General features: G+C 45.8%; 1 protein-coding gene across 1 annotated transcript in view; it reads left to right on the forward strand.

The window, feature by feature from the left end:
- Nucleotides 1-17,008, forward strand: part of trpv4 (transient receptor potential cation channel, subfamily V, member 4) — a 119,632-nt gene that overhangs the window by 58,047 nt on the left and 44,577 nt on the right. The window contains exon 5 of the mRNA XM_078554421.1: nucleotides 12,658-12,798. Coding sequence (XP_078410547.1) covers nucleotides 12,658-12,798 — 141 coding nt within the window. The remainder of the gene's footprint in view (nucleotides 1-12,657; nucleotides 12,799-17,008) is intronic.

The raw sequence follows: 17,008 nt of genomic DNA on the forward strand, positions 1-17,008 counted from the left end.
GACGTGGGGTGACGTCGGGAGTTCCACTCGACATCATCCCGCATCATTTTACGCATCGGTGAGTGGGCCCCGCCCCTGCTCGCCAACCGGAAGATCCTGCCATGTGATTCTGCGAATGTGGTTGTCTGTTAAATGCTCTCTGAAATGGCCTAGCAAGTCACTCAGTTGCATCAAACCACTAAAAAGTCAATAAGGAATGAAACCGGACAGACCACCTGGCATCAACCTAGCCTTGCAAGTGACAACGGCAAACTCAGCCCTGTTGACCCTGCAAAGTCCTCCTTAGTGAGTGACCACCGCACAGTCCTTGTGGCAATGAAGTCCTGTCTTCGCATTGAGGGTACCCTCTATTGTGTTGCGTGCACTACCAGCATGCTAAACGGGATAGATTTCGAACTGATCTAGCAAGACTGGGCAACCATGAGATGCTATGGGCCAACAGCAGTAGTAACAAAATTGCACTCAACCATAATCTGTAACCTCATGGCCTGGCATATCCTTCACTCTACCATTACCACCAAGCCAGGGAATCAACCCTAGTTCAATGAAGAGTCCAGGAGGGCATGCCAGGAACAGCACCAAACATACCAAAAATGATGAGGTGTCAACCTGGTGAAGCTACAACACAACACTACTTGTGTGCCAAACTGCGTCAACAGCAAGTGATAGACAGTGCTAAGCAATCCCATAACCAAAATATCTAAGCTCTGCAGTCCTGCCACATCCAGTCATGAACGGTAGTGGACAATTAAACAACTCGCTGGAGGAGGAGGCTTCACAAATATCCCCATCCCCAATGATGGGGGAGCCCAGCACATAAGTGTAAAAGATAAGGCTGAAGTATTTGCAACAATCTTCAGCCAGAAGTGTCGAGTGGATGATCCATCTCGGCCCCCTCCTGAGGTCCCCAGTATCACAGATGCCAGTCTTCAGCCAATTTGATATCAAGAAATGGCTGAAGGCATTGGATACTGCAAAGGCTATGGGACCTGACAATATTCTGGCAATAGTACTAAAGACTTGTGCTCCAGAACTTGCCATGCCACTAGCCAAGCTGTTCTAGTACATCTATAACACTGGCATCTACTCGGCAATGTGGAAAATTGCCCAGGTATGTCCAGTACACAAAAAGTAGGACAAATCCAACCTGGCCAATTTCTGCCCCATCAGTCTACTCTCAATCGTCAGTAAAGTGATGGAAGGGGTCATCAACAGTGCTATCAAACAGCACTTGCTCAGCAAAAGTCTGCTCACTGACACTCAGTTTGGGTTCCACTAGGGCCACTCAGCTCCTGACCTCATTATACCCTTGGTTCATACATGGACAAAAGAGCTGAACTCCAGAGGTGAGGTGAGAGTAACTGCCCTTGACATCAAGGCAGCATTTGAATGAATGTAGCATAAAGGAGACCTAGCAAAACTGGAGTCAAGGGGAATCGGGGAAAACTCTCCGCTGGTTGGAGTCATTCCTGGCACAAAGGAAGATGGTTGTGGTTGTTGGAGGTCAGTCATCTCAGTTCCTGGATATCAGTGCAGGAGCTCCTCATAGTGTCCTAGGCCCAACCATCTTTAGTTGCTTCATCAATGACTTTCCTTCCATCTAAGGTCAGAAGTGGGGATGTTCGCTGATGATTACACAATGTTCAGCATCATCGGCAACTCCTCAGACACTGAAGCAATCCTTGTCCAAATGCAGCAAGACCTGGACAATATCCAGGCTTGGGCTGACAAGTTGCAAGAAACATTCGGGCCACACAAGTGCCAGGCAATGACCATCTCCAACAAGAGAGAATTTAACCATCGCCCCTTGACATTCAATGGCATTGCCATCACTGAATCCCCCACGATCAACATCCTGGGGGTTACTATTGACCAGATCTGAAATGGACTAGCCATATAAATACTGTGGCTACAAGAACAGGTCAGAGGCTAGGAATCGTGTGACGAGTAACTCACCTCCTGACTCCCGAGAGCCTGTCCACCATCTACAAGGCACAAGTCAGGAGTGTGATGGAATACTCCCCACTTACCTGGATGAGTGCATCTCCAACAACACTTAAGAAGCTTGACACTGTCCAGGACAAAGCAGCCCACTTGATTGGCACCCTATCCACAAATATTTACTCCCTCCACCACCAGCGCACAGTAGCAGCAGTGTGTACCATCTACAAGATGCACTGCAGAAATTCACCAAGGCTCCTTAGACAGCACCTTCCAAACCTGAAGGGCAAAGGGCAGCAGACACATGGGAACACCACCACCTGTAAGTTCCCCTCCAAGCCACTTGGAGACTTGGAAATATATCGCTGTTGCTTCACTGTCACTGGGACAAAATCCTGGATCTCCCTTCCTAACAGCACTGTGGGTGTACCTACACCACATGGACTGCAGCGGTTCAAGAAGACAGTTTACCACCCCCTACTCAAGGGCAATTAAGAATGGTTAATAAATGCTGGCCTAGCCAGCGATGCTCACATCCCATGAATGAATTAAAAGAAGAGTAGAGGCAGCTGCTGATTTTAATGGCCTGCTGCCTCCCTGAAACAGGTCCATGAGGAACACACTCCGCCCCCATTCCCGCCCCTGTGAAAACAGGAAGTGCTGTGTTTGGGGGTGGGACTCATGATTTTTGGGCAGTTCTGCTATTTTTGTCAGAACAGAGAGGCTGTCCATTGAGGTGAAACTCTGGGCCTTTGTGTAAACTAGCAATAAAGCAGGGTTTCAATGAACCTCCCTCAGGTTCATCTTGTCCTAAAGTGGAAACTTGGAAAACACGTAAATGTTTACAATTCTTGCCAGCATTAAAATCCCATGAAAATCGATAGTTTCCTTCCCACAAAATAAAATCCTGTTGGGATCAGCACCGGTTCTTCAGCACTGTCCACGGCTCAGCACCCAGCTCAGCTCTTTGGGGATTGCAGGGGGCAGAGACCGAGGAGCCTCCATCCCCCCCACACACAGGATTAAAAGTAAACAAAATCCAGTGACAAATGCTGTGAACTCTCCTCGTCAGTGAACCCAGTTAAACTTTTTGGGTATTTGATTTCTCTATTGGGTGTCCTGGTTTAAACAATTAGAAGCTTACCAACCCAGTAGAGGCAGGAAAGTGAGGAGAAGGATCCAGGACAGAGTGCCCCAGATCACCCCTGTGGCTATATCTTGATGTTAGGATGGGCACTTTATCCTCTTCCCAATGCCATTAATCAGATGGATGGACCAGGGGATCTTTTTCCTGCCCAACATTGTTTGAATGTTTGTTGGTACATTTACCCCCTGGTACCTTACACTGGGCCGGCTGAAGTAATGTACTGCATTAGCGGGGTTACCATTCAGTTGATAATCTTACTGATGATGTTGTAAGTGTAAATTTCTGCTGATTTTAAAAGTGTTATAAATACGAGGTTCATTAAATTGTTGTGTTTTGGGACTGTCTCTTTAATTTAGGGTAGAATGAAGGAATGAACGGGCTCATGTGACCTGTTCAGAATTCTGCTGATAACAAGCCTGGGTGGCTTGGCTGTTAAAGGTTAACGGGGTCCAAGGCTGTTTTATCAGTAAGAGGGTGCAAAATATTCACATCTGTAAGCAATGATCTGAGCGGCTGTGCTGATGGTGGATTTATTGTTATTCTCTAAGACCCAGGGAGGTGTTCGGAATGTCAAATTTTGAAAACAGTTATACTTCAAACACTCTATTTAATTCCAAGATAGGATGGAGTTGGATAACTAATTAACATATCCGCCTGGATACAAGGCCCATGTGATTCATGTAGACATGGAGATGCGCTTTGCAAGGCAAGAGTCTGTAGAAAGCCATTGTATATCAGGTTGCAGGTTTTCCAAAAAATATTATTGAACATGAGACTGGGTCAGTCTGCAAGAATCCGAGAAACTGGCAAGTCTCCATTGTTCATCGTGTAGGATGTGGGTGAGAGTTCACACTTGGACTGAAGAGACCAAGATCGTGAGGGCTTAAATGAAGCTGGAAGATTCACCTACCTTTGATTGGAGGAAGGAATCTTCAGGGTAACCCTAAAAGTCAGTTCAGGGATTAGAAGTTACCCGACTGGAAAAGAAAGAAGGAGCTCATACCTAGCACAAAGGAAGATAGTTGTGGTTGTTGGAGGTCAATCGCCTCAGTTCCAGGACATCATTTAAGGAGATCGTCAGGGCAGTGTCCTCGGCCCAACCATCTTCAGCTGCTTCATTAATGACCAACTCTCCATCATAAGGTCAGAAGTGGAGATGTTCGCTGATGATTACATAATGTTCAGCACCATTCGTGACTCCTCAGATACTGAAGCAGTCCATGTCCAAATGCAGCAAGACCTGGACAATATCCAGGTTTGGGCTGACAAGTGGCAAGTAACATTCGCACCACACAAGTGCCAGCCAATGACCATCTCCAACAAGGGAGAACCAACCATTTCATTCTTGACATTCAGTGCATTACCATCGCTAAACTCTCAATATCAACATTCTGGGGGTTACCATTGACCAGAAACAGAAATGGACCGGCCATATAAATACTGTAGCTACAAGAGCAGGTTGGAGGCTGGAATTCTGCAGCGAGTAACTCACCTCCTGACTCCCCAAAGCCTGTCCACAAGACACAAGTCAGGAATGTGATAGAATACTATCCACTTGCCTGGATGAGTGCAGCTCTAACAACACTCAAGAAGCTCGACATCAACTTGGACAAAGCAGCCCACTTTATTGGCACCCCAAACCCCCACCTTCAACATTCACTCCCTCCATTACCAAAGCACAGTGGCAGCAGTGTGTACCATCTACAAGATGCACTGTAGCAACTCACCAAGGCTCCTTCAACAGCACCTTCCAAACCCACAACCTCCATCACCTCGAAGGACAGGGGAATCAGACACATGCCAACACCACCAGTTGCAAGGTCCCCTCGAAGTCACTTACCATCCTGACTTGGAAATATATCGCCATTCCTTCACTGTCGCTAGGGCAAAATCCCGGAACTCCCTCCCTAACAGCACTGTGGGTGCACTTGAACCATGTGGACTGCAGGGGTTCAAGAAGGCAGCTCACCACCGCCTTCTCATGGACCTTTAGGGATGGGCAAAAGATTTGCTGGCCCAGCCGGTGATGACCACATCCCGGGAAAGAATAAAAAAATAGCTTTGGACTGGCTCCTGGAGAATGAGGTGCCCACATAAAGACAGAGTAAAGTATAACCGTGGCAGGGGGATTTTCGGTCATTGTAAAATTTAAATGGGGGATCTTTTTCTGTAGTTTAGAGTACAAATTGCCCACTGAAATCAATGTTGCTTTTAGTTTGATTGTTACAGTAAAAGTTTTAAAACTTCAAACCCTGTCATGTGATCCTTTCAGTCATTCACTGGAAATTTGAACCTCTTTTTAAGTTGTCAGTCTCTATGGGGATCGTAACAATAATGCACAATGTAACGAATGGACTAGCAATTTATATAGGACAAGATTTTTAGGATGGCGGGGATTTCCCTACCTGCCATCTGAGGAGTTGGCGTGAACGCATTGCCGCCAATACTGGTTGCCTGCAGCCATTTAACGCTCCAAGGGGTGTTAATTGACTGGAGATGGGACTTCCGCTCTCCCCCAGCAGCACCAGAAGCTGCAGTGGACAGGACTGGGACTGCAAGCACTCCCCAGAGTCTTAAACCCCGGGAGTACAGAACGAAGGCCAGAAGGGGGCATGAGGCCCAGGGGGATCGGGGGGCAGAGTGGGGGTTGTGAGGGTATTGGTGGAGAGGCCAATGGGGGTGGGGGTGGTGGGGAAGCACCTGCAAGGGCTCGACCCTTTGGGGATGGGTGTGGCTGCCTGATGTTGAAAGGCTGTTGATGGAACTGGCCCTTCTCCGCACTCCCCCACCCCTGCCTGATGCCTGAGCAGTGGCACTCTACGGGCATCCCCCCACCTCCAACCCTGCCCCTGGACTCCTCCCGCCAGCCTGAAAATTGAGGCTGGGTGGGAAACAGCCCTTAAGAAGTTGTTAATTGGCCACTTAAGGGCCTCAATTGGGACAAGGGCAGGCTTCACTGTAAAAGTTAGAGGTGTCAGCTGTGGCTCAGTTCATAGCACCCTCGCCTTTGAATCAGAGGGTTGTGGGTTCATGTCCCACTCCCGGAAAAACCAAGAACTGTGATTGTACTCGAAAGAAGTTGCAATCTGTGACTGTTGGTAACTCAAAAGAGTTTCACTGTAAAAGTTAGGAGAGGTCAGGGCTGACGGGAGCCTGGTGGGGAAAGCCATCTGAAGAATTTTACGGGCCCCTCCCACCTGCAAACCCACCGATGGGGGAACGTAAAGTCCTGCCCATAAAGACAAATACCACTAAAACTGTGCAAGGTTGCTGCTGGTTTAGGAAGTCTCATCAACAATGTACTCCTGCATCATCAACAAGTGAACGTATTGACCTTATTGAGACTTTATTTACTTTTAAACTTTGCTGCTATCAACAAATTTGTTTTATTAAGTGGTGCATTTTACCATGAATATGAGCATGGGATCAGCCAGACTCTCAGCTGAAGTGCTTCAGTACTGTGTGCAGCAGCTGCAGCTACAGCATGGCTGCAGGTTACACCACAGTGATGGATGACAGTGTGCGATGCTCCACTCGATTCCAATCTCACAAGTTGAATTTCTACCGTTTTAAAAGGCACAATTTAGTGTCGCTTAATTTGTTTTCAGTTGGTGCAATTCTGCATTTCAATATCCATTTTGCTGTTCTTACATCAGCGACACTTTAAAGATTGCTCAATTTGGGGAGACAGTGGTGTAGTGGTAATGTCACTGGACTAGTAATTTAGAGGCCTAGGCTAATGCTCTGGGGACATGGGTTCAAATCCCACCAAGGCAGCTGGTGGAATTTGCATTCAGTTAATAAATCTGGAATGTAAAGCTAGGCTCAGTGATGGTGACCATGACAACTATCATTGATTGTTGTAAAAACCCATCTGGTTCATTAATGTTCTTGAGGGAAGGAAATCTGCCATCCTTACCTGCTCGGGCCTACATGTGACTCCAAACCCACAGCAATGTGGTTGACTCTTAATTTCTGTCTGAAATGGCCTAGCAAGCCACTCAGTTCAAGGGCAATTAGGGATGGGCAACAAATGCTGACCTTGCCAGTGATGCCCATATCCCATGAAAGAATAAAGGCTATGAAGTGCTTTGGAGCATCCAGAGGTTGTGAAAAGTGCTATATAAATGCAAGCTTTTCTTTTAGCATGATTTTTCAATTTTAATCACAATTGTCTTGATACATTTGGGTTATATTCTTGTGACAAATCAGCAACTTGATGTTCCTCATGTCATGCCTGCAAAACAGCAGTGACTATTTTTAACAGTCATTCATTGGCTGTGAAATGCTTTGTTTTTCAAATGTTACCATTGGAACCTCTTTTCTGTCAACTTCCACAAGGTCCAAGTATGTCCAAAGCAGCAAAAGAAAAGGAGAACATTCTGCAGATATGCACAGCTTAATCAGCATCTTAAGGAAAAAGATAGGATAATACTTAGGGTGGGGCCCTTCATCAAATTTGAATGGTCAGTCTGTGGAAACTCCCTATTTATAGTCTGGACATGACAAGGGGGAGGGGGGGAACAACCCGTGAAGATTGAAAGTTCGAACTGACTATCCACTTTCCAACAATACAACAGTGACTACACTTCAAAAGTATTTTATTGGTTACAAAGTTGTGAAAGGTACTTTAGAAATGCAAGACTTTCTTTCTTAGAGAGAGATTTGACAAATACACTGCCACAGGGAAGAAGAGAAAGGGATAAAAACAAAAAACTGTGGATGCTGGAAATCCAAAACAAAAAGAGAAATACCTGGAAAAACTCAGCAGGTCTGGCAGCATCGGCGGAGAAGACCAAAGTTAACGTTAACTTTATTACGGAGAGCCTTTCAGGTGCTACATGCTTGATCAGGACTCTAATCAGGAAGCCCCAGCCCCCGGATTGCCCACACTCAGGGCTCATTGGTCAGAGCCTCTCAGAACATCACGTGACCCCGAGAGACAGAAGGAGAGGCTATACCCTCACTTACTACATTTCCCCCCAACCGTTTAGTTTTTTACAATTTCTATTTACAGGGAAACATTTGAATATCTAACAACATATATATATATATAACTTCAGGTGATCAAAGGTCTAGTTTCTGAGATGCTCTTGTTATACAGCTAGAGCGGTGTAGCTCTACCACTTGAGGTTCTTCAACAGGATCGACAGGGTCTGGAGCTGCAGCATTCGACACATCATTAGAAAGTAGCAGTTCAGGGTTTGGCAACTCTACAGAGACATCGGGCATGTCTATTCTAGGTCGATCTGTCACCTCATGAATTGATGGTTCGACGTTAATCACATGCGGAATAGTGGTTGTTGGAATGTCTCTAGCATGAGTATGATCTATGTGCTTACGGATGATTCTGTCTTCCACTTGTACTTAGAAAGATAATGGACCAGGCTCTGAGACAATGGTCCCAGGAACCCAACAAGGTCCACTTCCAAAATTCCACATGAATACTGTGTCACCTACACTGAATATGTGAGCTTTGCTGTGCATTTCGTAATTAAATTTTTGATTACTCTGAATCCACTCTATCTTCCCCTCTAAATTTGGAAACACCAGGCTTAATCGTGTTCGTAGGCAGCATACCATCAATAATTCAGGCAGTGTTGAACCCATAGCCAAATGTGGCGTTGTACAATAACTGAGAAAAGATTCTAGAGTACCTTCTGATAACCTTTTCATACCAGATTTAAAAGTTTGTACAGCTCTCTCAGCTAAACCATTCAATGAGGGATGGTAAGGGGCTGTTTTAATATGTCTGATTCCATTTAGATTCATGAATTTCTGAAACTCTGTGCTGGTAAAGGCTGTACCGTTATCAGAAACAATGATGTGTGCTAAAACAGTGAGCAGCTTCTTGATAGTCGTGCTCGATTTTGGCGATTTGACTTCATATACATCCATCCATTTAGAATGTGCATCTACAATCAACAAAAACATGGAACCTAAGAATGGTCCTACATAATCAATATATAGTCTAACCCAGGTCAACCAGACCGCTCCCACAAATGCTGGGAGCTGAAACAGGCAACTTCTGTTGTTGCTGACAATGGAGACAGTCCTTGAAATTGCTTTCAATATCACTGTGAATGCCTGGCCACCAGACATAGCTTCATGTAAACATTTTCATCTTTCATATGCCTGGAAGCGCACTGTGAAGCTTTGGCATGAGTGGTTCTGTACCTTGCGATAAGACGGCAACTCTTCATCCCCACAACAAAGTTCCATCTTGACATCTTAACTTTGTGTTTCTGGCATAGAGTGGTCTCAAATCTACAGATACAGGTGAATTTGACCATCCTTGCAAAACAAAGTCTCTGACTTTCGACAATATTGGATCTCTGTTTGTCCAATTTCTAATTTGCTTTGTGCACACAGACGAAGAATCCAAGAAATTCAGTAATAGCACAACATCTTGTGGAATGGAGCATGTAAAATACTATCTGGTAATGGGAGACGACTGGGTGCGTCCGCATTTGCAATGTGTAAGCCAAGATGGTACACAAAAGCATACTCATACACAGATAATGTCAGAGCCCAATGTTGTATTCTTGCTGATGCTATTGGCAGAATGGCCTTATCCTCACTGAATAAACCCATTAATGGTTTATGGTCTGACACAATGGTGAAATGTCGTCCATGGAGGTACTGAAACCCCGAGTACCACCGATTCCTTTTCTAGCTGGGAATAACCCTTCCCGGCTGTTGAGAGGGTTCTCGAGACATAGCCAATGATAACACTGCTCCTACACTATAAGGAGAGGCATCACATGTTAATACCAACTCTTTCGATGGGCCGTAGTGTACCAATAAACACAACAATACAAGTTTCTTCCGCAAAGGCTTCTTCCTGTTGTGAATTCCACGACCAACGGTGATTCTTTTTCAACAACAAGGGTAATGGTGCCAACACAGTTGATAAGTTAGGCAAGAAGCAGCTATAGTAGTTGATCATACCCAGGAAGGACTTGAGTTTGGTTACATTGGATGGTGAGGGTGCATCTTTTATTGTCTGAATCTTTTCTTTTACCGGAAGCAAACCCATGGTGCCCACCCTGTGACCCAGGGTAAGTAACTCCTGGTACTTGAAATGTGCATTTTTCCTTCTTTAGCCGTACACCGGCTTCCATAAACCTTCTTAGCATCTTCAGTCTCAGTTGACCCTGTGATCAGAATATCATCTAGGTATACTACCACTTGGGGAAGTCTTTATAAAAGACTCTTCATTGCTCTCTGGAAGATAGCACATGCAGACGATACTCCAAAGGCGAGTATACTGAGAAAGACCCTTGTGTATGTTAATAGTCACGTATTCTCTTGACATGCTATCCATGTTGGTAGGCGTGGCTCATATCCAATTTTGTATAGGACTTGCCTCCAGCCAGCTTTGCATATAAGTCATCTATCTTTGTAATGGGGTACTTATCTAGTTTTTCTGCCTTATTCACGGTCAATTTATAGCCCTCACAAATGCATATGGTTTGGTCAAGCTTAACCGTGAGAACTATGGGTGCTGCCAATTTCGTGAATTGGACAGGTTGAATGATACCCAGCTTTTCTAACTGGCACAGTTCTGTATCCACCTTCTCCTTCGATGCATAAGGCACAGCTCTAGCCTTGAAGAAACGTGTTGTCATCTGAGGATCCACATATATCTTAGCCTGCACACTTTTTAACTTCCCTAATTCATGCTGAAAAACCATGTTGTATTTCCTTAGCAGTTCAGGAACTCCTCCTGTTTTCAGGTGAAATCTCTCAGACCGGTCAATCTTGATCTTCTGTAACCAGTTTCAGCCTCAAAAACTGGGCCCTTCCCTTTTTACTATTATCACAGGCAGCTGGGCTGTCTGTTGCCTGTAGGACACTGGTACTGTGGCGATGCCCTTTACCTGAATAGATTCTCCAGTGTATGTCTTTAATTTAGCGGTTATCCGCTCCAGGTTTATTAGCTGTCTACCTTCATTAAGGTATTTGAAAATGTGTTCTCCCACTGCTGTAGTTGAGGCACCCATATCCACCTCGATTATTAGTGGCTTCTCATTAACTTGGATTGTGACAGTAGCGGTTACGTTATGCAAGGAATAAATGTCAGTGTCGGCAGCATCAGGTTTTGCTGTATTATTTCATTCAGTCATGTTGGTTTGCTGCTTTACTGGCTGTTTTGACTTTGCCCTGTATTGCCTCACTACCTTTCTTATGGCAGTAATGAGATCCTGCCTCCTTGAATTTACAGGTGTCTGGTCTGTGGTCACCTCCACATCTGCAACAACTTAATCTTGGAGTTGTTGCTGAAGTGTTTCTACTAGGCCTTTTCACATTTCTAACAGCAGACATGGCATCTCACTTCAATGCTGTGGGCCTGGTTTTCGTGCCACCCACATGAAGAACAGCGCCATGCTGTATGTGTTACAAAGCCTGCGAGTCTCTCGCGGCACTTTCCATGGCGAGGGAGATTCCTCGGGCGTGCTTCAAGTTGATGTCAACCTCGGCGAGTAAACGGCTCTGTATGGCATCGTCCTGAACTCCACAAACTAATTGGTCCCACAGCGTATCATTTAATGTGTCCCCGAAGTCACAATGTTCTTTAAGGTTCATTACGTAGGTTGCTATGGGCTCTCCCGAGGCCCTAACTCTGGAATTAACTTTAAAATGCTGCATTATTACGATTGGCTTCAGCTGGAAATGTGTTTTTATGAGGCCCACTACTTCATTAAAGGACTTATAATTGGGTGCGCTTGGGGCTGCCAGGTTTGCGAATGAGATTGTATGTCTTACTGCCACATACAGTCAAAAGGATGGCTCTCTGCTTTTCCTCTGCAGTAATTTTGTTCACTATGAAATAAAATCCGAGGTGCTCTACATACTGGCTCCAGTCTTCCATAGTCACATCATAAGGATCAGTTCTGCCAAAGAGTGGCATGACTGGTGAGTAGTCTTTTTTCCCTGAAGATTCGATGTACTCATGGTAACAAGGCAAGTGCAACGTCAGAGCTAACTTACCCTCGTCGCCAAATGTAATGACTCGACGGAGTGGACAGAGAGCTTTTCAGGTGCCCCGTGCTCGATCAGGACTCTCATCAGGAAGCCCCACCCCTGGGTTTGCCTGCACTCAGGGCTCATTGGTCAGAGCCTCCCAGAACATCACATGACTCCTGATAGGCAGCAAGAGAGGCTAAACCCTCAGTTGCTACACAAACCGCCCAGGATGTCCAGGAATTGAAGATTTCTCTCCAGGACACTGCTGAAATCAACCTGGGAGGAAAGTCATTGCAGCATTAGAAAAAAAGGGAGATTTCTTTGAATTTTGGAGATGGGTAAAAAGACAGTTTGGCTGACAGTTAAGATTAATCCAACTGGCTAACAAAAAGCTTTCCGATTGGCTGTGGAAAGGCAGTGGAGGATAGACTAATGGCAGAGGGTGCGCAGGTGGGGTGGCTCAAGGTTGAATGTCATGTGATGAAACCTCCAAGAATACGTCCAACCAGATTTGGCAGCCACACAAAGGGGCAATGCAGAAATATTCTCTTTTTAACGATAAAAAAGGATCTGAATTTATTTTCTCCCTCTTCTCTCAGGCCAGACTGCACTGCATATCGCGATTGAGCGTCGGTGTAAACACTATGTGGAACTGCTGGTTGAAAAGGGAGCTGATGTCCACGCACAGGCCCGAGGCAAATTCTTCCAGCCCAAAGACGAAGGTGGATACTTCTATTTCGGTAAGTAGATGGTACACTCTCTCATTTGTCAATCTTACTTTCAGTTCTGATGCTTCCACAGACCAAGTGAGTGTAAAGCAATGCTGCTGTGGAATGAGGCAGGTGTGGAGAGGAGATTCAAGTTTTTAGTTCCCCCAAAACACACAGTGAGCCCTCAAGCCTTGGCAGACAGTCTGGTCCAGATCAATGTCCACCTTGCTGACTGGAGGTCATCATTTAATGTGATGGGAGGAAGAGAATAGAAAAAGGTGCAAATTACAAATAAACGGAAAATAAAATGTGCTTGGCACCGACAGGGAAATATTTCCGCGGATTCGGTGGGGCAGTGGGTTTTGCACCATTATCTTGAGCTGGTTTTGAATCCATCCCAGATTGATGGGACGAAAACCTCCTCTCAGCTGGCTGTGACAATGTTAGGCACTCGCAGTCCGGTTCCTAGTGATCATTGGCCCACACCACAAAACTAGCACCGGCCCTGCAGTCTCATTCAGATGGCAATCACTACAGTTCTTAACTGCATAATCTAAGGTAACATCCCAGTGCAGTACTGAGGGAGTGCTGTTCTGTCAGAGGTGCGTACTGCATACGTGACACAAAAGGGATGCCCTGTCTGCCTATTCAGGTCGATGTTGAAGATCCCATGAAAACAGTCAAAGAGAGAATGGAGTTCTCTTGCAGTCCTTGGACAGCATTCCAATGCACAAGCCACAGGTTAACTGGCCATTGCTGTTTGATAGATTTTGGCATGCATGACATTGCTACTGTGTTGGTCTGAGTGGCAGCAGTGGCTGCACTTTGATGTAATTAATTGTGTAGGCACTTTTAATGCTTCTGAGCTGTGTGTTATGTAAATTCAATGCTTTCTTGCATGGTTTGATTAAGTGAACTCAGATGAGAAGTAGGGCAAAGGCAAAATATTGCGGATGCTGGAAATCTGAAAAAAACCCAAAAATGCTGGAAAAACTCAGCAGGTCTAACAGCATCTGTTGAGAGAAAGACAGAGTTGATGTTTCGAGTCCGTATGACTCTTTTTCAGATCTTTTCCAGTGTTTTTGTTTTTGTTTCGGATGAGAAGTACATTGATAAGCAGATAAAGGGAGATTTATTGGCAGTGGCTGGGCCTCCACTGACAACAATGTGGATTTAACATTTGAAGTAATTTATTCCTTTTCTCAGGGGTTTGGGTAGGTCTTGTAAGGAAGGGGTTCTGCTATGGTGAGGTTGGAACTCACCTTTTACCTCGATTATTAGTCCAGGCCCCTCGATTACTAGTCCAGTAACATAACCACTACACTACCATACGCCTCTTTTAGAATTCCTGTGTTCATGGGGATACACATCTCATGTTTTGGAGTAGTTAAGCTAATGCTCAGCTAGTCAGTCAAAATCTCTAAAGTTTGAAAGATGCTGGGGGAGAGACAGTTGGACATGTTTGATGCTAAGTTGGCTAAGCAGTTGATGGTACATTACACTTTGTAGAGCGGAACTGAGTTATAGTTATCTGGAAGATCTCACTGTCAGTGACCAGTCTGTGATGGGTTAACTGATCGCAGCTGGACTGATGGTGGGTCAGTATAGTCGACCTTAATGGTTAGAGTTCTAATCCCGTCCCACTGATCACTATCTAACAACACCTGCTATAAATGCAGAGGTGTATATTGTGTGAGGATGAGATCCGACTCATTCATGAAGGCTCCCATGACCAAACAGGATGCTGGCACTCATGATCAAGACTTGCAGATGAAGAATGGCCACTTGGTACTAGAATGGCACCATTGGAACTGTACTCCTGCAAGGAGTCAACCTCCATTGGTGGGGGCTGGTGGGGGAAATGAAGCTTAGGGAGAGAAACTCAACCCTAAATCTCTGCTTTGTGAAACACTATAACACAAAGCTGCCCCTTATTATTTGTATTTTTGTTGCCTAATGGAACATCAGTATTTCAACAAATGACTAACAAAACAATTGAAGGGAAATTACGACAGTATCACGAGGTGCTTTTATTGTGAGCAATCACAATATGAGAATGTGAGCATTTCCTGATAGATTTCAGCAAAAGCACTCACAATATTGGCAAGAAGATACTGCACATTGTGGAAAACATCATATAGTCACAAGTCAGACGGATTGAAGCTTGTAAGAGCACTACCTACCACACCAGATTTTCATGGGGTAGATTTTACAGGGGGACTGATGACTCATTACCTCCCCTCACAACCCTCCCACCCCTTCCTTCCCCCCACCTCGGCACCTCACTGACCAGAAACCCAGCTGCCCTTCAGCGATATTATGCTGGGGGCAACCTTAATTGGGTCAGAGTGGAACTTCTGCCCCCGTCAAGGATGGTTGGGGTAGAGAGACTGAGGGAGAGAGGGATGATGGGGGGGGGGGCATAAGATCTCTGGAGGGGAATGTCCCCAAAGCAGGTATCCGCACCTTCCTGCCCGACAGCAGCCCGCGCAGTCAAAGCTGCCAGGCTGCTCGCCTGGTTTCTGTCTTCCCCCGCAGACTGAAAAATTACGGGGGAAGCAGACTGAGGCCCTTAAGTGGCAGTAAATTGGCCACTTGAGGGCCTCAGTAGGGCTGCCTGACACCTTACCTGTCCCTGTAATATGGGAGACAGGCCAGGGGTGGGTGGGAAGGTGGGGGGCTGGCCACACGCTTTGTTTTACAAGCCCCCGGCCTTCAAATACACCGGTGGGGAACTAAAATTGAATCCCAGGAATAATTCAGTGCAGATCGGTTGTGTCCACTTTACTTGGATTGAGATAGAACATGTATTTGGACCCTTAACCTATGACAGAGAGAGAGGATGCTTTCATCCTTTCAGTCTGAACTGGATTCAAACCTGTATCCACTCATCAGACAGTACCCCAGTAAAAGGGGATTCATTGCTCACAATGAATTCCATGAAGAATTTCAAGTAAATTAGAGGAACTGGGAGTTCCCTGCAGGAGGGATATGAGTGGGAGCAATCACAGAGACCAGGTTGCAATCTGGGCAAGATTAGAAGTTAAATATGCCAGATTATAGAGATATTGGAAAGAGTAGGAGGAATAGGAAAGAGCGGGGAGACAATTAAAACACCATTAAGGTGGAAATAGGGAGCTGTCTAATGAATGGGAGGAATCACATTGGATACACAAGAACACAAGAACTAGGAGCAAGAGTGGACTATATGGCCTGTCGAGCCTGCTCCACCATTCAATATGACCATGTCTGATCTTGAGCTTTAACACCACTTTCCTACCTCCTTCCCATATCCCTTCGTTTCCTGAGAGACAAACAAGCTGTCTATCCCAGACTTAAATTAAACAAGCTGTCTATCCCAGACTTAAATGTATTCGATTATGGAGCATCCACAACCCCCTGGAGTAGAACTAAGGAATGTGAAAGAATGGAAATATTGATGGGAATGTTTTAAAGACCACCTGAACATGGTAACATAATAAAGGAATGTATGTTTATACAGATCAAGGAGGCTGTAGAATCAATGGCTGGGATTTTCTGTGCCAGTGGTGTCAGGCGTGTTCCGTGGCATGATTGGACAACATGGCGCGATTGGTTTCACGACAGCGTGAAATCAGTTTGCGATCTTCCACTCAGCCCACCGATGGTGGGCCACGTTTCCCGTCATTGGATGTCGGGAACCTCATTGTAATACATCTGCATATCATTATTAGGCCAGCCCGCCGGATCGTCCGTCCACATCGGCAGGAAGACAAGCCAATGTGTTTCACGACAGCACATAAGCGACATGCACTTGGCGGGCTGCACTTTGCTTGGACTTCAAGGTTTGTTTGCCTACCTTGCTTCAGTCAGCACTCACAGTCATCAGTGCCAGACTTCACTGACAGCACCGCATCACTTTTACAGGGGCTCACAGCAGGTCTCTACCTACCAGATCAGCCATATGTGGGTGGCTTTTCAATGGCTGCAGGGCCAGGGCTTGCTTGGCGAAGGGGGAGAAGTGGCCTCAGGCAAGGGAAGAGGCTGCAGGACGAGGCCTGTACTGGGGAAGGAGGGTATCCCAGGGTAAGTGTGGGGGCACATGTTGATCTGTGCAAGTGGCCTCAAAATGGTGAGGGCTCCAGAGGCAGCCTCCAGAGGAGATGAGGCCAGATGGCCATGTGAGGGTATGTGTGTGAGAATGGGTGGTGATGTCCCTTGAGCTGGCAGTGAGTGAGATGCTAGTGAATGTGTGATGGTT

Source organism: Cetorhinus maximus, chromosome 12, assembly GCF_964194155.1.
Source record: "Cetorhinus maximus chromosome 12, sCetMax3.hap1.1, whole genome shotgun sequence".
In the NCBI taxonomy this organism is placed as follows: domain Eukaryota; kingdom Metazoa; phylum Chordata; class Chondrichthyes; order Lamniformes; family Cetorhinidae; genus Cetorhinus; species Cetorhinus maximus.